General features: G+C 36.9%; 1 protein-coding gene across 1 annotated transcript in view; it reads left to right on the top strand.

The window, feature by feature from the left end:
• Positions 1 to 26,787, top strand: part of Zmynd10 (zinc finger MYND-type containing 10) — a 97,897-nt gene that overhangs the window by 31,634 nt on the left and 39,476 nt on the right. Inside the window, exon 4 of the mRNA XM_068228262.1 lies at positions 22,608 to 22,882. Coding sequence (XP_068084363.1) covers positions 22,608 to 22,882 — 275 coding nt within the window. The remainder of the gene's footprint in view (positions 1 to 22,607; positions 22,883 to 26,787) is intronic.

Genomic DNA, 26,787 nt, shown 5'->3' with positions numbered 1-26,787 from the left:
GTAATTTCTGTCTGTCTGTCTGTCTGTCTGTCTGTCTGTCTGTCTGTCTGTCTGTCTGTCTGTCTGTCTGTCTGTCTGTCTGTCTGTCTGTCTGTCTGTCTGTCTGTCTGTCTGTCTGTCTGTCTGTATGTATGTATGTACACACATCATGAGTAAACGGCTGAGGAGAATTTAATGAAAATTGGTATGTGAAGGCGGGGGATGAGCCACTACAATCTAGGCTATAAATCATTTTACTCACGCTGAGTGATACGGTAGTTTAGGGAAAGGCCTAAAATTGAATTATTAGATTATTAGTGGTCCTATCGATAAATACTACATAACTAAAGTTATATAGAATTAAATTTATGATCATTTGTTTCATACATTGTCACCGTACCGGCTTTGATAACACAGATATTCATGAATTTGTATTTTTGTTGCCAAGTCCATATCAATGCCGAGCCACGAGAAAATGGGTTAACAGAATTTAATGAAAGTCTGTATATAGAGTTGGGAAATGAGAAACTACAGTCTAAGTTATGAACAATTTTATTCGCCCTGTATAACATTGTAGTTTAGGGGAAGGCGCCTAAAATTTAATTTTTAAATACCTATGTTATTGGTCCTATCGAAAAGTACTACATAGCAAAAGACCATTTATATTTTATTCTCTTTTACCGTACTGACTGTGATAAGAGTGGTATTTCAGAGTCGGAAGAAAACTAAATGTGAAGGCCTACAATATTGAAAGCGCATAACATTCATCAACAATAACATTACATTGACCATTGTTTGTTGTGATGTTCTTTGTCTTTTATGCTGCCGCTCAACTCTGAGAGATGGGATTACTGCTGCGTACCGAGTATAACAGCCTGACTGAATATTGACAGGAAATAGCTGGGGAGTTAGAAAACTTTCTTCTTTAGCATGTCATTCCTCTGGTTCATACATTTTCTGAGCAGTGTGCACTCTTAAGGCAAAGGCTCACTTAGTAGTAGTAGTAGTAGTAGTAGTAGTAGTAGTAGTAGTAGTAGTAGTATGACCTGGTCTAGAATTACAATTTAGGCATATTCCAAATTATAGCACCACAATTCACTAAATAATTCAAATTCAATCCTGAAAAGAGCTGTTTCTTAAAAAGAACTTCTTCGTCTTCACTTTTATTGAATTCTGCATTCATTTTATTCAAAATTAGCAGTGAAGAGGTGGTTTCTCCTCTGGGTTGGAGGAAAAAATTGCCTCCAAGTCAGACAGATTTTTCCGCCACCAGTGTGGTGAATTTAGATTTTCCGACTCATCGGGTACTCCTAGGAAACAGATAAGTAAAAGGGCATAGTTTTTGCCCTGGGACTCCCCACTATTCCAACACCCCTCTCCGAAAAATGACTAAGAGTGTTCACGGATCACGGCTGTCTGCAGCCCGGTCATTCCAGCTTGGGAACTTTGGACTGTTAGATCAGCAGTGTAGTACTGTTCATTAAAAGTGAAAAAATGTGTGGTTTTTCATTTGATCGAGTATTTCATGTGAAATTATTGCTTTTACTCGTGCCATTCCTACTGACGTCATTGTAATGACCTATGTTCATTGTGACTGATGGTAGGCAAGTGGGCCTACCATTACAATGAAAATTCCCTAACGCGGTCGTCATATGAGAAAAGACGTTTGGTGATATCTCCGTTACGTTTCCAGGGTAACGTTAAGAGCTATGCAATTAATACAGTCTTGCTCACAACGTGTACTCTACCTAACCTACAATCCTGTACACAATGTAGAATTCCGTAGCGAAGCACGGGTACATCAGCTAGTACCATATAAATTCATTTAAAAATGGGTAAAACCTCTTTCTTCATTTTGACATTCTTAAATATTATATTTTATATAATTTTTTTAAAACTCTACATGTGACCCGTGTCCTCACTTAAGTTAAGTACTGACCCTGCATGTAAAAGTATTTGAACAGCCCTGCATTAGAGCTTCAAAACTGCTGGTACTAACATTGCCCCTTTATGTTACTGGTACTGAATACCGCACTTATTGTATTTGATCATAGCTTGTGGACATGAGAAAAATTTGAAGTAATCTGTAGTTGTTGTTGATTTGTAAGCATTTTGAGCTGTGACATTCTGGCTATTCTATAATATAATTGGCAGCTTCACTTCAATTCACTTCTTCTTCTTCTTCTTCTTTTTTTTCTTATTCTCATCCTCCTCCTTTACCTTTCCCAACTTGTACTTGGGGACGGCACAACATGTGGACTTGATTATGATGCTTGTTGTTTAAAGGGGCCTAACATCTAGGACATCGGCCCAAACATGTGGACTAACCCTAGTTTTATGGCTGGACGCCTTTCCTAATGGCAACCCCATGTGTGTATTCCAATTGTGTTTTTCTATGATGAATTCTTTCGCGCTAGTGGTTTAACGCTGCACTAAGACATCAAAGGTTTTCAGTGACACAAGGATGGGAAAGAGCTAAGATTGGGAAGGTAGTGGCCATGGCCTTAATTAAGGTACAGCCTCAGTATTTGCCTGGTGTGAAAATGAGAAACTGCAGAAAACTGTCTTCAGGGCTGCCAATGGTGGGATTCGAACCCACCATCTCCCAAATGCAAGCTGACAGCTACGCGACCTTAACTGCACAGCCAACTCACTTGGTTTTCTGTGGTGGTTTGTAGTATGATGTGTTATATGTAAATGAAGATATGTATTAAGACGACCAAAAAAACCCAACCCCTGAGCCAGAGGAATTAACCAGAAGCAGTTAAAATCTCTGCCTGAACAAGAATCAAACCTGGGGCACTGTAAACTGAAGACCACTATGCTGATCATTCATCTCAAGAGTTGGACAGCTTCGCTTCACTTCACTTAACATTAGTCATTACAGCTAAGAACAATATTCACTTTCAGAATACATATGATTATGTTTTTCATACCAATCTTGATTTTTGATGTTATGTAATGAAAATTGTTTGAAGTACTAAAAATATTGGATGAAAGTAAAATATGTCAGACAGTATGGATGTATGGATTATTCTCAGTAGTCCTGTGAATGGTCTGGTCAAAATTCATGCCTTTGCACAAGAGTGTGAAAAATAAATGTTAAATGTATCAGCAACTGACAGGTTGCAATTAGGTATGGTATAAGTCATGCCAACAGGATGATGTTACAAATACTGAATGAGCACTTAGTTTTTTCTTTTCTTTTTCTTTCTTTTTCTTTGATGTATTGGATTCAAGAAGAGCGAACTGATTTTAATGTCAACAAGAGAAACAGAAGAGATCCCGAATATAATTCAAGTAATTGAGAAAGCATCAGATCTAAAAGTATTTCTGTTCCTTTGCTTTGTCAATTATTAGAACTGTTCTTTGAGATGAATGTTTGTGTGTTAGGTGCATAAAAATATGCAAAACAACAGTGAAGGTTATACTAAATAGCAAACTATCAGATCCAATATCTACCGGTATGTCATTTTTTAGGAATTGAATGTCACCATTTCACAACCTGATGATGGAGTCTAGACTCTGAAACATGTTGTGAAGAAAATTCAAGAAAAATTTGACTGGTAATGGATTTAATTATTTATAAAGTATTGTGCCATAGTATTTGTATACCGTATGTAGCAACTGAAGCAATTTTAAGCTTGAATAATTCTATGGCAGCGTCTACTGAGAAGTTCTTTGGTTTGGGGATCTCGTACATTACTTTGGTTGCTGCCACCGCATTTTCTTTTATGTTCAGAGTATAATGTTGTATATGTGGTCTGCAGTGTAATAGTAATACCTAGGTATTTGAATGATGTCACAGTCTCAAGTGGATCATATCCATTTCTGAATACATCATCCTTTGCCAGTTTTCCTCCCTTTCTGAATTTCACCACTTTTGTTTTGGCACCGTTAATGTTTAATGATTTCTTGTTGGGCAATGCTCTGAGTTACATGTAACTAATCTCATTTTTAGGCCCGTATTGAACTATGCTATGATATATTAACAATTTGTTGGTTATTTTGATCCACCTTTTCAATACAAATTACAGTTTGTGTTGTTAAGTTGTAATGTTACAACACTAATTTACCGGGACATGTTTCGCTTTTATTCATAAGCATCATCAGCCTATACAATTGTCTCAAGGTTTGTCATATTTGGATTGGTGGCCATGACTATATCATTACATGTATGAGAAGCTCTGTATTAGTACTTTTATAATTCTGTTTTTTCTGAATTGATATAGATTTGATGCTGTTGTTATGAAACTTAAAAGTCATCTTTGTAATATACACTTACTGGTGTCCTGAATTTTATAGTAGTTTTTTTTGGAAAATATGAAAATTATGGTGCTGTGAAGGATTAGTGACAGTTGCTATGGTTATTATAAACAAGTCTTTTATATTCTTTGAAGATTGAAGTTTCTTTATACGGTGAATATTTTAAAATTATGATATTTTATACACTTTATATGTATTTTATCTATATCATGAAGAACTTGGCATATTACCTATTTGTTATTGTTCTGTATATTATCTAAAATTAACTTTATGTGGAATACATAACCTCTCCTGGCATTGAAAAGGACAGTGAAATGGACAAAGATTGGAAGAAGAAAAATACTTTTAGATGTGCTACCTGGAATGTACAAGGTATCTCACACAAAGATGACCAGCTGGACGACATTCTCGCAAAAAAAGACATTTTAATTGCGGCAATTTCAGAAACAAAAAGAAAGCTTCAGGGATCAAAAGAGACAGTAAATTATTTACAGTTTTACAGTGGGGTTGACAGAGATACTAGAGCACAGGCGGGTGTACTGCTCATGGTACACAAAAGATTAAGATCAACAATTGATAACTACACTTTTTGGAATGAAAGGATTATCCAATTAAGACTAAAACTATTCAGGGGTTATCTTACAGTTATAGGGGTATACGCTCCAGTGGAGGGCAATTCAAACGAAAGTGATGGGTTCTATAATGATCTGCAAAAGATAGTCAATAAAATTAACAAACAAGATATGCTACTATTACTGGGAGACTTCAATGCCAGAGTTGGTAATGAGAAAATTCAGAATCACATCGGAATCCACGGAGAAACAACCCGTAATAACAATGGAACGAAATTAATAGATTTCACTGTCTTCAATCAGTTAAAGATTATGAACACAATGTTCCCACACAAGGACACCCACAAGTATACGTGGTCTGCACGAAATCAGAAATCGATTATAGATTATATAATTTGTAATAGTAAATCGGCAGATTTAGTCTTGGATACAAGAGTCTATCGAGGCCCTGAATTGGAAACTGATCACTATCTATTAGTAGCACCTATTCGTCTGAGGCCTAGATGGTATAAAAGAAACACACAAACAACACAAGAAATTAAAACTTCTTATAAGGTTAACCTATTAAGAGACCCCAGTATAAAATGGCTGTACCAGAACAGACTTAACGAACTTACACAGATGACACCAGTTAGTGACAATGTGGAAATGGAGTGGTCTAATTTGTGTTCAATTTTAAAGCAGTCTGCTTTTGAGAGTTTGGGAGTTAAGAAAAAATGGCAGAGGAAAAAGGGTTTAAGAATCTGGGATGAAGAGATTGAAAAGGTTATTTCAGACAAAAGAAATGCTTATAAAAAATTTTTGTCAACTGGCAAATTAGAAGATAAAATAGAGTATCACCACAAGAGAGCAATAGCAAAAAGGGAAGTGCGAAAAAAGCACAGAAAGAGTTGGGAAAACTTTGTTTCACAACTGGAGACTGATATAACAAGACCACAACCACAGACCTATAAAATACTCAAGAAACTAAATAATGATGTAAAAGAAGACATACGCATTAATGCAATACCTCTAACGGAGTGGCTCATTTATTTTTGGAACCTTTGGAGAGGTTCAAATATTGAGCCATTTCTTCTGCCAACATCTCTTAACAAGTCTTCGGAAATCATTACACTCGAAGAACTGGAGCTAATACTCAGAAAACTTAGAAATGGAAAAGCATCTGGAGAAGATTCAATAAATGCAGAATTATTCAAGTATTCCAGTGACACCTTCAAGCAAAGATTTCTCAAATTCATCAATTTAATTTGGAATGGCAACAGACCACCAGAGAATTGGCAAAAAGCTATAGTTATTCCTCTTCATAAGAAGGGCAGTGTGAAAGATTGTGGAAATTACAGAGGGATAAGTATACTCAACTCAGGTTACAAAATTTACTCAAATATTGTCAGAGAAAAATTATTCAGGTATTATGAAAATGTGATTGGAAATGAACAACATGGATTTCGAAAGGGACGCTCATGTGCTGATGCTTACTTTACCTTGAAAATCTTAGTCAAAAAACGCAGGGAATTTAACTTGGAAACTCACATAGCATTTGTTGATTTTAAGAAAGCCTTTGACCTAGTTAATAGGAACAGACTTCTTAATATCTTAGCAGAAGATAATGTCCCACAACAGTTAATAGATAACATATACAACATGTACAGTGACAACCTTATTGCAATAAAGTTAGGTAATCATCAGACTGAATGGAAACCGATCAGCAGAGGTGTGAGACAAGGTTGTGGACTTTCTCCTTTGTTGTTCATAATCTATATGAACAACATAATACAGGAATGGAGACATGAAAAGCATGGATCAATCCCAGTCAGCAGATATCTCACACATCTAGATGCCATACTCTTTGCTGATGATGTTGCATTGGTAGCATCATCAGAAGATGATCTTCAGTGGTCAGTATTTAATCTCCAGAAAGTCTCTTCAAAATTCGACATGATCATTTCACCACAAAAGAGCAAAATAATGGCCTTTAAGGGGAAGGACCCTATCCCAAGTAAAATCTGTTTAGATAATAAAATTTTGGAAAGAGTCAACGAATTCAATTATCTGGGATACAATTTATCTTACCAAGGGGAAATTGATATCTCTGCAAAAATAACCAAATTTACCAGAACAACAGGAATCATAAATCATATCATGAAGCCATCTCTTGTCCAAAAACACACTCGCTTACGTCTTTATAACACTTTAGCCAGACCAACGCTTTGCTACGGCAGTGAGGCATGGACAATAAGAACTCAAGACATTTCCAGAATTACAGCACGTGAAATGACATTCATGCGCAGAACAGCAGGCTATACGAAATGGGATCGTATAAGAAATGAAGATGTGCTTAAGGGACTGAATGTGAAATCAGTAATCAATTACATCTATGATTACCAAGAAAACTGGAAACGTCATGTTCAAAGGATGGAATCTGGAAGACTACCAAAGGAGATCCTACGCTATCAACCAAGAGGACAGAGATCTATAGGACGTCCAATGAAGCGATGGAAAGAAAATGCAAGACCATAACAGGCCACATGGCCCAGTACTTGGAAGGATGATGATGATGATTATGACATAACCTCTCCTGCCCAAACGCCAACCTCACCTTCCCGAGATGAAAAACCTGTTCCCAGCCCTGTTGACAGAGTCACGGCGGTATAACCGTTACATCCATTATGGAGGAAATGCTGTGATTTCAGCTAGTCCATTAGCTGAGAGGTGGCAGCCCCACCAATGGTCTTACTTCCTTCAGGCTAGCAACCCGTCGGAAGGACATTTGATTGCTTTCAAGTCTTGCAAAAAGTAAAATGCAAGACCGTAACGGGTCACATGGCCCAATACTTGGAAGGAAGATGATGATGATGATGATGTTACAAATTTCATTACATTGAATGTAAATCTAATTTCATTGATAACAATATTTAAAACACAAGAATAATATACACATTAAAAATTATGACAATATGATTTGCAATGTTAAAATGGAGTAACTCTTAATTCTAAAACACATTGACGTCCAAAACACAGTTTTTACAATTTGAAAATTTGGCTAAAAATTGTTTGCAATATTAAAATAAAATTGATTCAGCTATAATTTTGGTATTAAAATTTGAGTCATAAATATAAATATTGGATGTTAATATGTAGGAGCTATAGTTTCTGAAGTGCGTTGGTTTCTAGAATACAGTAACATTTCAGTATTGAGAATTTTAGTTAAGAATTGTGCTCTCTAAATAATGTTATTTAAAAAGACTGTAATTTTGCATTATGCGTGATTAGTTTTGATGATAATCTAGAATTGAAGTCTTGGGTTCGTTGGAAAATGGCTTCTAGATTTGATGAAGCTTGCTGCTGCAGTTTGGCAATTTGATCAGAGGAAATATTGACATGTTTAATTCTTGTTTGTAGCGGCCAGACTCTCCGTTGGAAGTTGATTGTTTTGATGTAAGTTATGGTTAAAAGGGGCTTCAATCCAAATTTTGAGTATCTGATTATGTTTCTTTCAATTTATAGAATGGAAGAAGCATCTGGAACAAATGGAAATGAACTTAAGTAATATTGTGTGTATGTTGTGCTTGTAATGTGAGTGTTGATGTTGCATTATCACTTACCCCTTTGTCTGCTGCTACAGAATCTTGTGGACCTTATTGCGTTACTGTGACTATTGTCTGTTGTGGCTCTACTCCTTGTGTTGTACGTATGAGAGAGTTTTTGTGAAGGGCGGGTAGGGGGTTGAGGGGAAGAGATGTTGGGCGGGGCGTTTGCTATTGACGTGCTATGTGGTAGGGTATTCTTATCTGTTGTCGAGGTGGGGGTAGAGGACCATCCTGCAGGCGGGGCGTTAAGCTTTGGCGTGTTATGCGGAGGGGGACTTTTTTGCGTTGTCGAAATGGTTTCAGTTGTGAGTGTATTTAGATTGAATATTTTAAAGAATTTGCTTTTATCTGATTTGAGATTTCGTAATAATGTTGGCAACTGTTCTATTAACGGACTTTTTATTTCGATCGCGTCATTCAAGTTTTTACCTTTATTGAAATATTGATCCAAATAAATATATATGTTTTCGAATTCTGTCATTAACTTCCCCTTTTCGATTCTTTTGATTATTGTAAGGTCTTTGTCTATTGAGGTGTAATGATGGCCGGTTTCTTTCATATGATTACTCATTGCGGAGTATTTATTGTGTTTTAAGGCGTTAAAGTGTTCCATGTATCTGGTTAGGAAACTGCGTCCAGTTTACCCAAGGCAAAGGCACTACCTAAAGTACACAAAAACAATACACCCATTCGACCAATTATAAACAGCAGAAATAGCCCAACATATAAAATATCAAAATTTATACATCAGTTCCTCAAAAAGCATTATAAGTTCCAGAGTAACTCCTCAATTAAAAACTCAATTGAATTTTGCGAAAGATTAAAAAACTTCAACTTACAACCCCACCATAGAATGAGCTCGTTTGACATTTCCAATATGTATTCAAATATCCCCATTAAAGAAACGATCGAAATTATTAACTCAAACCTTTCCAAATATAGCAACTTAAGTAAACTAGAAGTAGAAGAATTTATTACACTACTTAAATTCGTACTAAATAACAACTATTTCACCTTTAACAATAAAATTTACCACCAATTAAGTTTAGCCATGGGTGACCCCAGCTCAGGAATATTAGCAGATATTTATATGGATAACATAGAACGTAGCATAATAAAACTAAACATAGAAGGAATCTGTCTTTGGCTGAGATTTGTTGACGATACGTTTGTAATAATAGACAGCCGAAAAAACAACAGCGAAAAAATCCTTGAATTTTTAAACAACATCAATAGATACGTAAAATTTACCAAAGAAGACGAAAAAAACAACTCATTGAATTATCTAGATGTTACTGTAACACGCTTGAAATCCAAATTTGATTATCAGATATAGAGAAAACCAACACACACGCCAATAACAATAAGAATCACTCCACCCCAAATCCCACAAACAAGCAACCTTTTTCAGTATGGTCTACAGAGCCTACAAAATACCCTTATCACCCGCGAATTTTACAAAAGAAATAAATTTTATAAAAGAACTAGCACTAGCCAATGGATATAAAGCAGACATAGTAAATCGAATCATCAACAAAGTAAAACTCAAAATAGCCACAAACCTCACACCGGAAAAGACTAAAAAATCCAAATACGCAACCTTCACTTACACCAGTTCAAAGATTCACCAAATAGCAAACCCACTCAAAAAACGGGATATGCAAATAGCCTTTAAAACATACAACACTAACAAAAACTTATTTTTTAACCATAACACAGTAAATGCCTACAATAACAAATTTCAAGGCTCCGGAATATATAGACTAACATGCGCACAGTGTAAATCTTCATATGTTGGCCAAACTGGACGCAGTTTCCTAACCAGATACATGGAACACTTTAACGCCTTAAAACACAATAAATACTCCGCAATGAGTAATCATATGAAAGAAACCGGCCATCATTACACCTCAATAGACAAAGACCTTACAATAATCAAAAGAATCGAAAAGGGGAAGTTAATGACAGAATTCGAAAACATATATATTTATTTGGATCAATATTTCAATAAAGGTAAAAACTTGAATGACGCGATCGAAATAAAAAGTCCATTAATAGAACAGTTGCCAACATTATTACGAAATCTCAAATCAGATAAAAGCAAATTCTTTAAAATATTCAATCTAAATACACTCACAACTGAAACCATTTCGACAACGCAAAAAAGTCCCCCTCCGCATAACACGCCAAAGCTTAACGCCCCGCCTGCAGGATGGTCCTCTACCCCCACCTCGACAACAGATAAGAATACCCTACCACATAGCACGTCAATAGCAAACGCCCCGCCCAACATCTCTTCCCCTCAACCCCCTACCCGCCCTTCACAAAAACTCTCTCATACGTACAACACAAGGAGTAGAGCCACAACAGACAATAGTCACAGTAACGCAATAAGGTCCACAAGATTCTGTAGCAGCAGACAAAGGGGTAAGTGATAATGCAACATCAACACTCACATTACAAGCACAACATACACACAATATTACTTAAGTTCATTTCCATTTGTTCCAGATGCTTCTTCCATTCTATAAATTGAAAGAAACATAATCAGATACTCAAAATTTGGATTGAAGCCCCTTTTAACCATAACTTACATCAAAACAATCAACTTCCAACGGAGAGTCTGGCCGCTACAAACAAGAATTAAACATGTCAATATTTCCTCTGATCAAATTGCCAAACTGCAGCAGCAAGCTTCATCAAATCTAGAAGCCATTTTCCAACGAACCCAAGACTTCAATTCTAGATTATCATCAAAACTAATCACGCATAATGCAAAATTACAGTCTTTTTAAATAACATTATTTAGAGAGCACAATTCTTAACTAAAATTCTCAATACTGAAATGTTACTGTATTCTAGAAACCAACGCACTTCAGAAACTATAGCTCCTACATATTAACATCCAATATTTATATTTATGACTCAAATTTTAATACCAAAATTATAGCTGAATCAATTTTATTTTAATATTGCAAACAATTTTTAGCCAAATTTTCAAATTGTAAAAACTGTGTTTTGGACGTCAATGTGTTTTAGAATTAAGAGTTACTCCATTTTAACATTGCAAATCATATTGTCATAATTTTTAATGTGTATATTATTCTTGTGTTTTAAATATTGTTATCAATGAAATTAGATTTACATTCAATGTAATGAAATTTGTAACAACAATCCAAATATGACAAACCTTGAGACAATTGTATAGGCTGATGATGCTTATGAATAAAAGCGAAACATGTCCAGGTAAATTAGTGTTGTAACATTACAACTTAACAACACAAACTGTAATTTGTATTGAAAAGGTGGATCAAAATAACCAACAAATTGTTAATATATCAATGCTCTGAGGTTGTTAAATGCAGTTTGGATGTCAGTGGGGTTTTTGGATACATTATGAGTTTCACCTCTACAGACTCTAGAACATTTATGATATCAGCTGTCATCAAGTTGAATAGTATAGGGCTCATTGGGTCCCCTTGTAGGACTCCTTTAATCTGCATTATAAGTGGTGAGGAAGAGATTCCATCATCATATTTCACGTAGTTTATATTAGGTATAATTTTTATGGCTTCCAGATCATGTTGTAAGGTGGACAGTGTTCTTTCCAGTTTTTGTACGAGTATTTTCCTGTTACTTATAAACGTTGATCCTGTTAATGCTGTTGAAGGCTTTGGCATAGTCGATAAAAATGGTGTAAAGTGGTGAAGACGGATGTGCCAGCGCATTATCTATTTCAACTTTGACTTCTTCAATGGCTTGTAAGGTCGATTTACCTTCCACAAATCCATACTGGCTGGATGGTATCTCTCCTATTGTTCTTGGCCTAAAACGGTGTAGAATGGTCTTTGAGAATAATTTGAAAATATTGCACTCCAGTGATGTTCCTTGGTATGAGCTTGAGTCATCCTTACTGCCTTTGCCTTTATATTGCCTGTCTCCAAATGTTGAGTATCATTTTCCTTTTCAGACATTCATGAAACAGTAATGCCAGTGTACTTATTGTGTCTGCCATCATTACTTTTAAGTGCTTGTTATGTATCCCACCTGGACCTGCAGGCTTTTTTGTCTTTGGATTCCTGCATACATCTTCTCACCTCATCTACTGTAATAAGCTGCATTGTTTGTTCTGGTAATTCTGTTATCTCGAAGTCGTTTGGTGATGCCTTCCCATCCAGGTCTCGGAAGTGTTCCATCCATTGCTGAGGACCGATTAGAGATGTTTAAGGTATAGTTTTATTTGGTTTCAAGATTCTGGAGGGTTTTTCTACTCATTTGATCAGCTTTTTCTCTTCTAACAAGATGTATTCCTTCTTTTTCATCCTTATTAGTTCTTCATAAATCTTTCTCGTCTCAGCATATTTTTGAAAACAGTACTGGTTGTTTCTAGATCTAGATCTAGATCTAGCTTCATGAAGGCACATCAGTATCTCCTGTCTTAGGGTGTAGCATTTGTTGTCAAACAATCTTTTAGCTGTTCTTTGAATGTTTGGTTTGACAGTTGATGACAGTAGACTTTGCTGTAATTTTGTCATAGCTTCATCTAGATTTCCTAGCTTGATTAACACCTCTATTTCTGGAATGGCTTTTTTCTCCATATCCTAGAGCTCCTTGTCAATTTCTCTTGAGTACTTTGTTGGTGCCTCCAGAGCTTTCATGAGTTTGTCCGTATATAGCTGTATATGATGTATAAGGTATAGTTTTATTTGGTTTCAATATTCTGTAGGGTTTTTCTTCTACTCCTTTGATCAGCTTTTTCTCTTCTAAAAAGATGTATTCCTTCTTTTTCATCCTTATTAGTTCTTCATAAATCTTTCTCGTCTCAGCATATTTTTGAAAACAGTACTGGTTGTTTCTAGATCTAGATCTAGATCTAGATCTAGCTTCATGAAGGCACATCAGTATCTCCTGTCTTAGGGTGTAGCATTTGTTGTCAAACAATCTTTTAACTGTTCTTTGAATGTTTGGTTTGACAGTTGATGACAGTAGACTTTGCTGTAATTTTGTCATAGCTTCATCTAGATTTCCTAGCTTAATTAACACCTCTATTTCTGGAATGGCTTTTTTCTCCATATCCTAGAGCTCCTTGTCAATTTTTCTTGAGTACTTTGTTGGTGCTTCCAGACCTTTCATGAGTTTGTCCGTATATAGCTGTATATGATGGAGGTGGGTTTGGACTGGGAGATCCTTCTTGATTGGTTTATTGAGTACAACCCTTTGTTTCACTTGGCCAATCCTTTGATTGCTAAAGAATACTAAACCATTCATGCTTTTTTCATTGTGTGTCATATATGTGTACTCCTTTTCTGCATTTACTAGTCTCAGGCCGAAATTCATTACGAAATCTATAATGCTGTCAGTTTTCATGTCTCTCTTGTTGATTCAGCAGTTAAATTCTCTGGCTACCCTAAGAGTCTTGTCATCATTAAATGCTTCAATGGCTTCTCCAAGGCTATCAATTATATTCTCTGCACCTGTATTTGGGTTGAAGTAGGCTATTACTATGTTGATGAGCTGAGTGGACATTATGAACTGTGATTTGAGGACTGTTCATATTGGCTGTAGGTATTATTTAACAAAACAGCTAACATCTGCTTAGGGACACCCTCTAATTCCCTTTCTTGCTAGAATGTGGGCTCCCTAATATTCATCGATTCCAACTTCATCAGTAGTAAAGGTCTTTGTAAGCATCACATCATACACATCTCATCTAGTGGTTGTCTCTATGGAGAGTAATGATTTAAGTCCCTCCACATTCTATAATATGATTTTAAGCAAGATATTTAGGTTGGAGTCATTTGCCTTATCATTGAAGCTTGTATGGTCAATGAGTGAACTGGTATAAGAGCTAGTTGGCTTGTTAGTAGAATTTGTAGGGGTGAAAAGTCACCCCTTCAGGTCAGAAATTTGGATTGTCTACAGTGTCCTTTTTTAGTAAATGGGACAGTGATTCTAAATGGCTTGTTCTGTACTTTGCAGTTTAAGGACATGATTTCTCGAACATCATCTATGCTGGTTTTCTGAGAAGCATTTCCTTATATCTTCATAAGGTGTGGTGTTGTCTAATCTTCCAATATAAAATCATGCCAGCTTCTCTGGAACTCTCAGAGTATTACTTTCTGTACTTATTCCTTTCCCATATTGTCTGACTTATATTTGGGACAACTATCTTATTTGTCAGTTGCTGCTCTCAGCACGTTCACGGTCTGTTCAGAATCAGTATGATTTTGGGAGACCGGTTTGTATGCGCTAGCTTGTGGATGGATTATGCCTTGTATTTGGCTTTGGATTTTTTCTGAGTATGTTAGTTGGTGTTCTTCTGTATTCTGGTTGATTGTTGGGGAATGATGGGTCTTGGAAGATTTTGAATGGTCTGTCAGGAATTCTGACTGCTTTACCTGCACTTCGAGCATGAGAGCCACTTTGTTTAATAGCGTTTCTCCGAGGGAGTTGATGATAGTTCTTATTTTGGTCACCTGGTCACCTCCTTCTTTATTTCTGAACATGTTTCCTTGTTTTTAAAACAGCATGCCTTGGTGCTGTGTTGATGCCATAGGCAACCTAGTTGGTGTCTACACTTTGAGCAGAACCAGAAGAAGTTGTTCTTCTTTGATTTTAGCATGTTACATGCAGACATGGAGACAGCCATGCACTCTATGTGATAAAGTGTCTTACAATTCCCGTTGCATGTGATGACAGTTCATCTTTCTTGAGTATTGTTGTACACCCCTTGCATGCATTGTGACCAGCCTTACTGAGCGTCATGGCAAACTCTTAATTGTGTTTTCGTGTTAATGATTTTGCACACAGCTTAAATATACATTTATTTTACCTCGTGTGTGTTCTGTGAATGACTTTTTTGCCTATAGTACAGTTATTCTTCTGCTTTCCTGTATATGTGTGCATCTTCTAAAAGATTTTAAGCACAGCTTACATATATACTTACTTTGTCTCATGTGAATTCTGTGAACGGCTGCTCGCTTCTGTTGCAGCTAGTTTCTCTTCCCTGTCTGGACCAACTCATGCGATAGCAGTAAATGTCTATCTGCAGTTATTGTATCTATACTTTTTCTCTCTGGTATGGGTCAATTTGGGCAAAGGCATTGAATGTTTGTCCACTTCTGTTACAGTTAGACTTTCCCTTTCCTAGATTACTAGAGTATCAGGCGAGTTGGCCATGCGGTGAGGGGTGCACGGCTGTGAACTTGCATCCGGGAGATAGTGGGTTTGAATCCCACTGTCGGCAGCCCTGGAGATGGTTCTCCATGGTTTCCAATTTTTACACCAGGCAAATGCTGGGGCTGTACCTTAATTAAGACCATGGCCGCTTCCTTCCAACTCCAAGGCCTTTCCTTTCCCATCATCACGATAAGACCTATCTGTGTCGGTGAGATATAAAGCCAAAGCCACTAGCAAAAAAAAAAAAAAAAAAAAAAAGAAGGTTACTAGAGTTACCTCTCTTGGTGAGCGATATGTATTTGTACTTACCTAACCTCACTAATCGGGGCTAGCCCATTTCTGAATTTTTATGACAAAATTCACTTTATACACTGGTGTCCATTGGTACATACTTTGTACTCCTGTAGCACTCCTCTTTCGTGCACCTTTAGGCTATTTCCGTTTAGTTTGAGGATCTTTGCCGTTTTGTTGTTCACGTTATTTGCTAGCTACTTTCAACACACTGTTCCTGCCTTGCCGCTCTTTAAAATGTCAAGCATAATGATAACTTACAAGGATCTTCCTGCAATACTCAAAATAGGTGGGTTTGAAGTAATTTATTGTGGATCTTTTGACATCAAATTGATAAAAGAGCACCGTAGTCACTAAAGCTACAAAACTGTTTGCTTCCCTACTTGGTCAGGGAGGTGGACACTGAAAGAAATAGAGTAGAAGTTCAGTCTCTTTGAAATATGGTGCTATTGTAGATTTTTAGTTATTCCTTGTATGATTAGATATGCTGATACATCCATAACCCTGCAGAGCTCGTGCTGGTCACAGAGACCCAGACAAATTAGTTTACATTCTTTGCCACAGATTGTTTCGTGTTACAGACTTTCCTTCTTTCATACCTTCCTAAAACAACCTGCTTCTTGACATGGTTCTATGCCATTAGTCTTGAGAGTTTTGATGGCTCAGAGTAAAGAAGCCATTGCTGAGTGATTGGGTCTTGGAGACCTGCTGCAAGCTTTCATGTTGTAACTGTTGCAAGAGGGATGCAACCTCCTTTGCATATTCTTGTAAATAATCTCTGTTTATTGAATAAAATATTTCTTTCTTTATGAATATAGGAAATAAAATATTCATTCATTGTTTCCTTCACCAATGATGGTCCCTTTTCTCTGATTGATTTTGAAAGTTTCGATAGCTGGACAAACCACTACACCCATCTTAAGGAGCAGCCTGAAAAATTAAAATGTAGCAGAAGTCAAGAATGGCATGAGAAAGACAGAAAATCTTATTTCTGCAGAAGGTATTAAACATTCCTGTATTAGGAGAAGACATCAGTTCTGTGTCAAGAATGTCTGAGGAATGCCAATGTTTAGTGAATAGGATAACTGCGAAGCATATCACTGATCATCTTTGAAGTAGCCACATGTTTCTATGTTCTATTGCAATACTTCATTTTTCTCCTTTCTGAAGTTCAGTATTACATTTTGTTATATTAATAACATAGCCATAATTCATCAAATTATGCATCCATTATATTATGTTAATAATTTTGAAAATACAGGATAAAGTGTGTAAAATATCCGGAGAAAATATTTATCTATCTATATAAATAAAATCATAATGACCATGTGTCTATTGACTATTTTGGTGAAATTTTCATTCAGTTATCTGTTTCAAGTGTAATAATTACCATCTGCATATTTTTTAGCTTTGGTGTCTGTGTGTCTGTTTGTTTGTCTGAGTTTTTATAACTTGAAAACTACTGGATATATTTCTATCAAACTTCATATTTAGAATCCATCTGTCCTTGGGTAGGTTTTAGGGCCAATACTGTTTCTAAATCCCTGAAATGACTGGGGGTTTATACAAAACCGAAACATTGATTTTGCACTCCCACAAAATATACACAACCAACCTTAATAGAAATCGACCTGCCTTAATGGAAATCAATTTCTAAAACTTTTTTTCTCATGTGCATAATTTTGATACAAGAATTAATAAGGGAGATATCATTAACGAACCACTTTCCGCTCTAAGTTCGAGCGGACTTAGCCTAAAACTGGGTGCGTGTAAAGCATAATTCTTATAAATGCAAAACTACTGGAAATATTTTAACCAATCTTCATATATACCATGCCCCTGTCCAAAGATAGCTTTTAAGGTCCATAGCATTTCAAATACCCAGAGTGGACTAGGGCATTACAGGAAACCAAAACAGTGATTTTACTCTCCCACAAAATATACCAGACGAACCTGGATGAGAACCAGCCAACCTTGATGGAAATCCATTTCTAAAACTTTTTCCTTGTGTGCACTTTTTTGATAGGATGATTAATATGGGAGATATCATTAACGGACTGTTCTAAAGGCTAAGTCCTGTGGACAAAGCCCAAAAGGTGTTGTACGTGGAGCAGATTCCTTATCTTCTTTATAAATAAATCGTAACGACCGCGTGTCTGTACATTGACTATTTTGGTGAAATTTTCATTCAGTTATCTGTTTCAGGTGTAATAATGATCATCTGCATATTTTTTAGCTTTGGTGTCTGTTTGTCTGTCTGTTTGTTCGTCTGTTTGTTTGACCATTTGTCCGAGTTCTTATAACTTGAAAACTACTGGATATATTTCTACCAAACTTCATATTTAGAATCCACCTGTCCTTGGGTAGGTTTTAGGCCCAATATTTTATAAATCCCTGAACTGACTGGGGGTTTATATGAAATCTAACCTTGATTTTGCACTCCTACAAAATATACACTACCAAACTTAATGGGAATTTACCTGCCTTAATGGAAATCAATTTTTAAACTTTTTTCTCATGTGCGTCATTTTGATACAAGGATTGATAAGAGAGATGTCATTAACAGACCATTTTCCGCTCTAAGTTCAAGGGGACTTTTTTAGCTGTTTTGTCGATTTGTCTGTTAGTTTGTTTGTTTGTTTGTTTGTTGAGTTCTTATAACTGGAAAACTGCTCTATATATTTCTGCCTAACTTTATATCTGTCCTTGGGTAGGTAGTTGGGTCAATATTATTTCTAAATCCTGGATTGCTTTGGGAGAGTATTGGAAGTCGAAAGAGTTATTTTACCCTCCCACAAAATATACATGACCAACCTTAATGGAAATCAATTTCTAGTTTTTTCACATGTGTACCTTTTCGGTAGGAGGATAACAAGGGAGTTATCATTAATGGACTGTTTTACAAGCTGTCATGTCATTTGAAGTTGGCTTACATGGTTTAACTATAGAGCCATTTTATTCTTTTCAATAGAATAGATAAAAAGGGAGGTTATCGTCAACGATTTGTTTCTTGATTGTTCAGCCTCAGTGCCACTCCCGGTTTCAGATGAATAACAATATGTAACCGAGAAATAGGGACCTGGGACTAGGACTGTATCTTTCAAAAAACTCTCTGATCTACACCATTCTGTCTCCACTTTGTTCAGCTTTATCGTAATTCATGTTACTGCCACGTGCTTTCGTAGAAAAATTTCAGTTTAACATGCCATATTAAATGTTTGAATACAGGCATGTAACTTTGCATAAATTCATTAAGGAATCATGAAATCGATTACCAATTCCCATGTGAAGAACCGGTACATATGCTAGTTTCTAAAAAATGCACTGTGATTCTAATATAACATATTCCTAATTTTTTAGATGGGTCTGACAGACCCAGTGCAAGCTTTTGTGTCCTAAAAATGAGCATGATCTCTGCAGGGTTAAGTGAAGAATGAATAATAAAGGTTACTGTGTTTTTCCCAATTTAAGGTTCACCTCTTATCTAATTATTGGCTGCTCATAATCAGGGTGCACTTTTTATTCACATTCAAAATGAACATTCTCAAACTGTTGTTTATATTGTAATAATAATAATAAACATTATTCCTCATTTCACATCTATAACAACTGTCCGACTCTGGCTGAATGGTCAGAGTACTGGCCTTCAGTTCAGAGGGTCCTGGGTTCGAATCCTGGCCAGGACGGGGATTTTAATCTTCATTGATTACTTCCAGTGGCTTGGGGCTGGGTGTTTGTGCTGTCCCCAACATCCCTGCAACTCACACACCACACATAACACTATACTCCACCACAATAACACGCAGGTACCTACACATGGCAGATGCCGCCCACCCTCATCGGAGGGTCTGCCTTACAAGGGCTGCACCTGGCTAGACATAGCCATACGAAATTAATTATCTATAACAACTGAACATGTCAGTTTCTTACGGTCTGTTTAAATCACGAGAAATACCACAAAATGAAAATTCTTTTAAACAATAGGTAGAATGAACAGTTCTGTACCAGGTATCAACTCTGGTCTCTGTGATGTCATTTGATTTGCCACTGGAGTCTGCATTGCTGTCAGTGTGAATATCATCTGCAGCCTCATTACACTTGAAGCTGTTTTCTTCTTAAGCCCACACCCATACTATTGAGGGTGTTCTAATGGAGCACTTCATGGAAACCCAGGCAACTAGATCCTCAGGAATACCCTTTCTTGTCCTTGGCACCCAATAGCTGAGTACCCCATAAGAAGCTTTGTTTTACCCTACCTGAAGGCATATTTCTGAAGTCGCCTGTTGCCATCCCTGCTTTGTATTCTTTCCTTACACCATCCTTTAATGGTTTGTTGATTGAGATGTTTAAGGGCTGGAGAATAGATGTCATTTCACTAGGAACTACTGCTAGTTTGTTCTCCTATTTCTGATATCCTTCATTTTGTAGATTAGATGATCATTAAAAGATCCCAAGATTAACACAGATGGTAATTTTAGCTATGCACCAGATGTTGACCCCAGGTGGTCTTCAGGCAATCGATCATTAGATTATCTGTCATCAAGGTGCTTTTCTGTACCCTAATAACCACCTTTGTTGAGAAATCTTCCTTTCCACTTCACTATAAGATGAGGTGATAATTTCTTACCAACTGCAGTCGCTGCTAGTGTGACAGTGATATACTATTTCTCACCTCATGCTGAATCAAACCAAAACATCAACATCCCCAATCTGCCCTAGTGAAAAGTTTACCATATTTTATTTTGCAACATGATCAGATAGTGCTGGAAAGTTGGTGGGCAATTTCTGACAGATAGCAGTGCACCTTAGAAGTGCTAACTCCTTCCTTTCCATAAGTCTATATATTAAACCACTACTGGCTTTGAAAATGATCCTTGGTATGTGTAAATTTCTTACAAGTTGGTTGGCATATGTCACACTTGCAACTCTTGTCATAAGACCACTTTTAAGCCTTCCTTTTATAAACAGTAAAGGATAAGGACAATCCCCTCTTCTTCATACACTGCTGTCTTCCAAATGGATGAAATTTCTCCTCATCAATCCTAGTTCTTTTCTCTACATCCAATTCTTCTCGGTTCCCAACACACTTGTGTTTGCTTCCCAGCTTCATCAGAAGAGCAGAGATGAACATTCATTTTTATGTCTTCCTTTTTTCCTAATTTATCTGGCTTTTTCTTATCCTGCACTTCTCACAATAGGACTCAAGATCTGTCAACATCTTATGAAACTGGGAAGGAGAAATGAGCTGATATTGAGTGCTGGGAAGAAGCGGAACAAACTGGGATTGTTGAGGAGTGAGCCCATCTATTTGAAGACAGCAGTGGACGAAGATGCGAAGATTGTCATTGTCCTTTTTTGTTCTTGTCTCTTCTTTCTATTGCTCCCTCTCTGTGTGTGTGTGTGTGTGTGCGTATGCATGAGTGTCTATTTCTCTCTCTCTCTCTCTCTCTCCTGCATGAGTGCTTTAGTCCTGTTTCCTGATACGGGGTCAAGGATAGTCTATTGTTCCCTCTTCCCATAATAGCTGTTATTGTGTTTATCCTATTAGTTGTTCCTTTTCATGTTCCTAACATTTTTTACTTGATTGTATGATAAGGTAGAATAATCAGTACTTGGATGTAACTTGGAGTAATCTAGATCTGATTGGTTTGATGTGGTTTAACACATTAATATTGAGGTTTATATTTGTTTTTTACAGGAAAACTGCAGAAATACGATATACATATTTCAGGTTGTAATGGGCTAGAATTGTGCATAATTTCTGAGATGATAAGCATAGATATATTTTATCTTCAAAGTTACCATTTATATGTCCCTATACTGGAGTATTAGGTTCGCAGTTGAATTAAGAAAGTGCATGTCACTGCTACAGGTGTATAGTCTTTGTTGTTGTGGCACATTGTTCTCTGTATTGTGAGTAATTGGTTTATGCTCCATTCAACATTTTCATGATAGTTTGCAGTTGTCTGATAAGAATTTAATTCAAGTGATATGTATTCTGTGCTGAGTGAGCCGTGATTACCGGTAAAGTGATGGAAGAAGAACTTGAAAAGGGATCGAGAGTTAAATCAAGTGATACTGAAATTTTGAAGGTGTAATTTGAAGCCACTTTTTAGGAGATGGAATTGGACAGTAGTTTTTGTAGTGAGGACACTAGCTAAGAATTTAGTGCTGTATTGTGTGATAACTCAACCATTTCACCAGGCAGTGACAATTACTGGGGAACATTCTCTGGTTTGCAGATATTCACAGGTAAACCTGACTTAAAATTTCCTCTGAGATTGCACAATGGAACTCAAGCACATTATCTAACTACTTTCAAGAATCCCTAATGGTACAATCTGCTCTGTAAATTAGAGGGAATGGCAAGTCTTACAAATTAGTACACATGTTTGCAAAAGCCAGTTGTATCGACACAAAGCGGAATGGCAGCCATGAAGTTGTTTTAGCTGCTGTGTTTTGCTTTTACACTCTTTTAAGTTTTATTACCATTAATTTCCTCCTTTCCTTTCTACCTTCCAACTGCAAAATTGGGCTTAATCCTTATTTAATGCTGAACTCAAGTAACTTAGAAAACGAGAAGGAAAACAGAAGTCAACTGAGCCTTGAACTTAGAGTTTTTGTAAAGAGGATTCATATTTTTGTCAACTTCTATGTGTCACAGTAGGCATACTGTCTCTTTGAGCATCCTATTTAAAACTAATGTATAACATTTTTTAATACTTTGTTTCAGCTTTATCATGAGGCAACAGCTATAGCCTTACTGGAAGTCATCCTCTTCCATCATGATAGTTGTGAAGCATTGGAGGAGACCGTCGTAGACTTAATAGATTATTGTGCATTTGCTGTTGCACGTTTGGAAATGTTGTCAAAGAAACTATCTGATGATGAAGATATAAAGGAAAGAAGCATCATTGAACAACTCCAACGTCAGCAGTTGGAAATTGCTTTTGATATTGGAATAAGAAGTATTTCCATCTTAAATTATCTTGCTGATAAGCTTGAAAGGTATATTTATTGTTTCAGATAAGGTGGTATATCTCACAAGCTAGAAAGTCTATATAGTTCTGCTGTACGATCAATAAATGACTTCAGTTTTGGTTCTGTACTTGTCTGAACTTGTGGATTGACATATTATGGTAATACAGCATTTTTCATAAAAGTTCCAGGATTGAAACTGCATGAAAAAAATGTGTTTAACTTACCAACTAATGGTTCTTGATCCGTTCACACTAGAGTTCTCTTCAGTCAATATACTGGTGTAACTGTTTCAGAAGGTTTTGGATGGAGCCTGAGAAAGCCACTTGCAGTGTGGTTTTTAACACCAATCAGTTGCAGCTTTCTGGATAGCTGAAATTTCCTTATCCTACTTTACTTTCAGTATTGCTTCAGTTGGGGAAGTACAAGAAATCACTGGCTGACAGTTTTATATAAGTTTACCAGCACTATTTTGTGGTTACTTATTGATTTGACCAAATAGTTTGTTGCATAAATATTAGATTATAACCAAACCAAACCCTATGGCACTACAGCCCTTGAAGGGCAAGACCTACCAAGCGGCCGCTGCTCAACCCAAAGGCCTGCAGATTACGAGGTGTCGTGTGGTCAGCACGACGAATCCTCTCGACCGTTATTCTTGGCTTTCTAGACCAGGGCTGCTATCTCACCATCACTCAGGTCAGGTAAAAATCCCTGACCTGGCTGCGAATCGAACCCGGGACCTCCAGGTAAGAGGCAGGCACCTACCCCTACACTACGGGACAGGCAGATTATAACCACATATGGATAATTTTTAAAGGAGACATGTTTGTTCTAGTTTCTAGGCTGAATGGTCAGCGCCATTGCCTTTCATTTAGAGAGTCCCGGGTTCGGTTCCTAGCTGTCATGGGGATTTTTCCCACGTCTGCTTACTTCCTCTGTTGGGAATTATGATACCAATTCCCAAGCCAAGTAAAGATCCAAAACTTCTGGATCGTTATATGTTAATATGTCTTACAAATGGACTTTGTAAGCTATTTGAAGGGAGCTATTTGAAGGGATGGTGAACCAGCGACTTGTGTGGGCCATGGAAAAGAAAGCAGTGTGGTTTTCGCTCTCATCGGTCTGCCACTGATCACCTGGTCAGACTGGAGAGCGCCATTCAGGAAGCCTTTCTCTGGAAGGAACACCTAGTTGCCATGTTTCTTGACCTGGAGAAAGCTTATAATACTACTTGGCGATATGGGATTATCTCCACATTACACCAGTGAGGATTTTCAGGAAATTTTATAATGTTTATTGAGAACTTCATGTCCTTCCGGCTCTTTCTGATTGCAAGATGATGATAATGAGGTAGGTAGAAAGTGAAACCCAGTGTTGTAACATAGCCTACTCCTGTCAAATAACACCAAGGGGTCAGCTAAAGACTTAACATCCAAATCCAATGGATGAATCACCATCAACAGCGTCATATGCCCTCACTCCACATGGACACCGCAGAGAAGTTTGGAATTTAACCCAGGCTTTTGACACACAATCTAGTGATTAGAAATTTTATACCACCACCTCTCCTGCCTTGCCAGCCAACATTCTGATGATATATATATATATATATTTTTTTTTCACCAACAGGATTCAAACTGGCTAAACACAGTGTCAGACCATATAGACTTGACACCTGATCATGGCCACCAGGTGGGGGAATGAATGGACTTAGAGTAGCTCCTTAATTTAAGTAGTGTATACATTAGATATCATATTAAATTATTATACCAAAATGAAGTTTCTTCATTCTGGTCTACAAAAGACAAGAAAGGATCATATTAATATAGATATAAGAGAGCAAGTTGGATTGGAAAGAAGTCTGATTAAAACACCAGAACAAAAGAGACTGCAGTGGTATGGTCATATGAAGAGAATGGCTGTTAACAGAAACCTAAGAGCATACTGTCACTGACAAAAGACCTAGAGGAAGACCCCATGATGTTTGGGAGAATCACATTTTTGAAGACACTAAAAAGCAATGTGTGCATTGTCATGATAGAGCTTTCCAAATACAGAGTCCAGCTCTACATTTGACCTCAGATGATATTCATTCTCAGAATTTTGATGTGAATCGAGAATCAATCTGCAGACTAACAATAAGTTCAATTCGACTTTGAAGTGCTTTTGAAAGGATTGTACAAGCAACTGAAATGAATGAGATATGCCTCTATAGTATTCACATATGCCTTATTGCCTTTTTTTTTTTTTTATGGAGAGTACATATAAGAGCTGATTGCCACTCCTTAGGAATAGTTTCCGATTCCCATATATCGTGAAAGAGTTCTTCCATTTTAGCAACAAAATTGGGAACAGCCATTATCAGAAGTTTGGAAACTATGGAATCATTGCCTGATGTCTTATTTCTGGGTGTTTACTTCTTAATTAGGAGGAAGAGAATCAGGTGAAATGAAGGATGGACCAGAAATTGCAATCTTATATACTGGAGGAGGGCAGTTGAGTAAGAACACAAAATGTTGAGTTAATCATTCACAATTGTCATGATTATTCAGAATAAGATTGCATTGTCATCCTGGAAACATAGCGAGGGGGTTCGGTAGCTGGCAAGTTCAGATTTGGAAGTATGGTAAAAATCATAAGTGTTATCCCTCCTGAAGGTTTCTTCAGTGGGCTCAAGCTGAGCCTTTTCATAAGTATGCTCTTTTTTTATGGATCACATTAGCAGTCAGTTTTTGTTGGATGAGGAATTCTTCAATTTTTTCTGGCTCATTCCAGTGATTCTAGACTTAAGATAGTTTTTTTTAGAGTTTCATCGCACTGTTCAGTCCACTGTGGGTATTTTATTTTTCGTCCTAAATTGATCATTAGAGTAGCAGCATCCTGAACCTTCTTGGAAATATATTCTCACTTATGTGATTCTAGAGACTCAAACTTTTTTCTGGTAATCATGAATGACATTTTGATTTATTTTGAGTTCATTGATCCAAACTCAATAGATCTGCTGCATCTGGGATCTGTGATTGACTTTGGTACAAACTGCATGCTCTGATTGGCATTAATAGGGGATGGTTTTCCAGTTGTAGTTCTTAAAACAATAATCACCATCACCACCACTCTAACCTTAGATAATGGTCCAAATCAATATTAGCACATCTGAGCACTTTCACATTCTGTTTTTGTCGTCAGAGGAGTTAATGAGATGAAATGAATGACATAATATATGATAGTAGGGAGAGGGTGAAACCCGGTGCCAGCACATAGCCTACTGCTGTCGAATAGCACCAAGGGGTCTGCTCAAGGCTTAACGTCGCCATCCGACGGACGAATCGCCATCAACAGCGTCATATGCCCTCATTCCATATGAGCACTGCGGAGAGGTTTGGAATTTAATCCAGGCTTTTTGCACGCAATCTAGTGATTACAAATTGTATACCACCACCTCCCCTACCCTGCTGGCCAACATTCTGATGGTGAAATTTTTTTCGACCAACGGGACTCGAACCGGCTAACCTCGGTATCAGACCATTTAGACTTCAGCGCCTTAACAATCATGGCCACCAGGCGGGCTCGCACTTTCACATTCTGTATCTCTCCCAAAAAAAAAAAAAAAAAAAAAAAATGTGGTGGGAGTTGGCAATATGATCTATCTGACTTTCACCAATCAGTTCATTAGGTGAGTACTAGATTATACACTTACAAGGATTAATTTTGAAGCAGGTGGTCATAATTTTTACATATTTTAATTGTTTTTAATTAATTAATACATAACTATTAGGCTCTTCAATCTGCCAAAACTAATTTTGAATGAGTACATTTATAAACTACCTGAAAAAATCATATGGTAACAGAATTATACCTGAAAAAGAAACAATTTAATTAAAATAGAATAATATGTTTCGTTCATGAAAGGACATCATCAGATTCTATCAATT

The sequence above is a fragment of the Anabrus simplex genome, chromosome 6, assembly GCF_040414725.1.
Source record: "Anabrus simplex isolate iqAnaSimp1 chromosome 6, ASM4041472v1, whole genome shotgun sequence".
Classification (NCBI taxonomy): Eukaryota; Metazoa; Arthropoda; class Insecta; order Orthoptera; family Tettigoniidae; genus Anabrus; species Anabrus simplex.
Note: the sequence above shows the minus strand (reverse complement) of the source record. Positions and strands in the feature narration are given on the sequence as shown.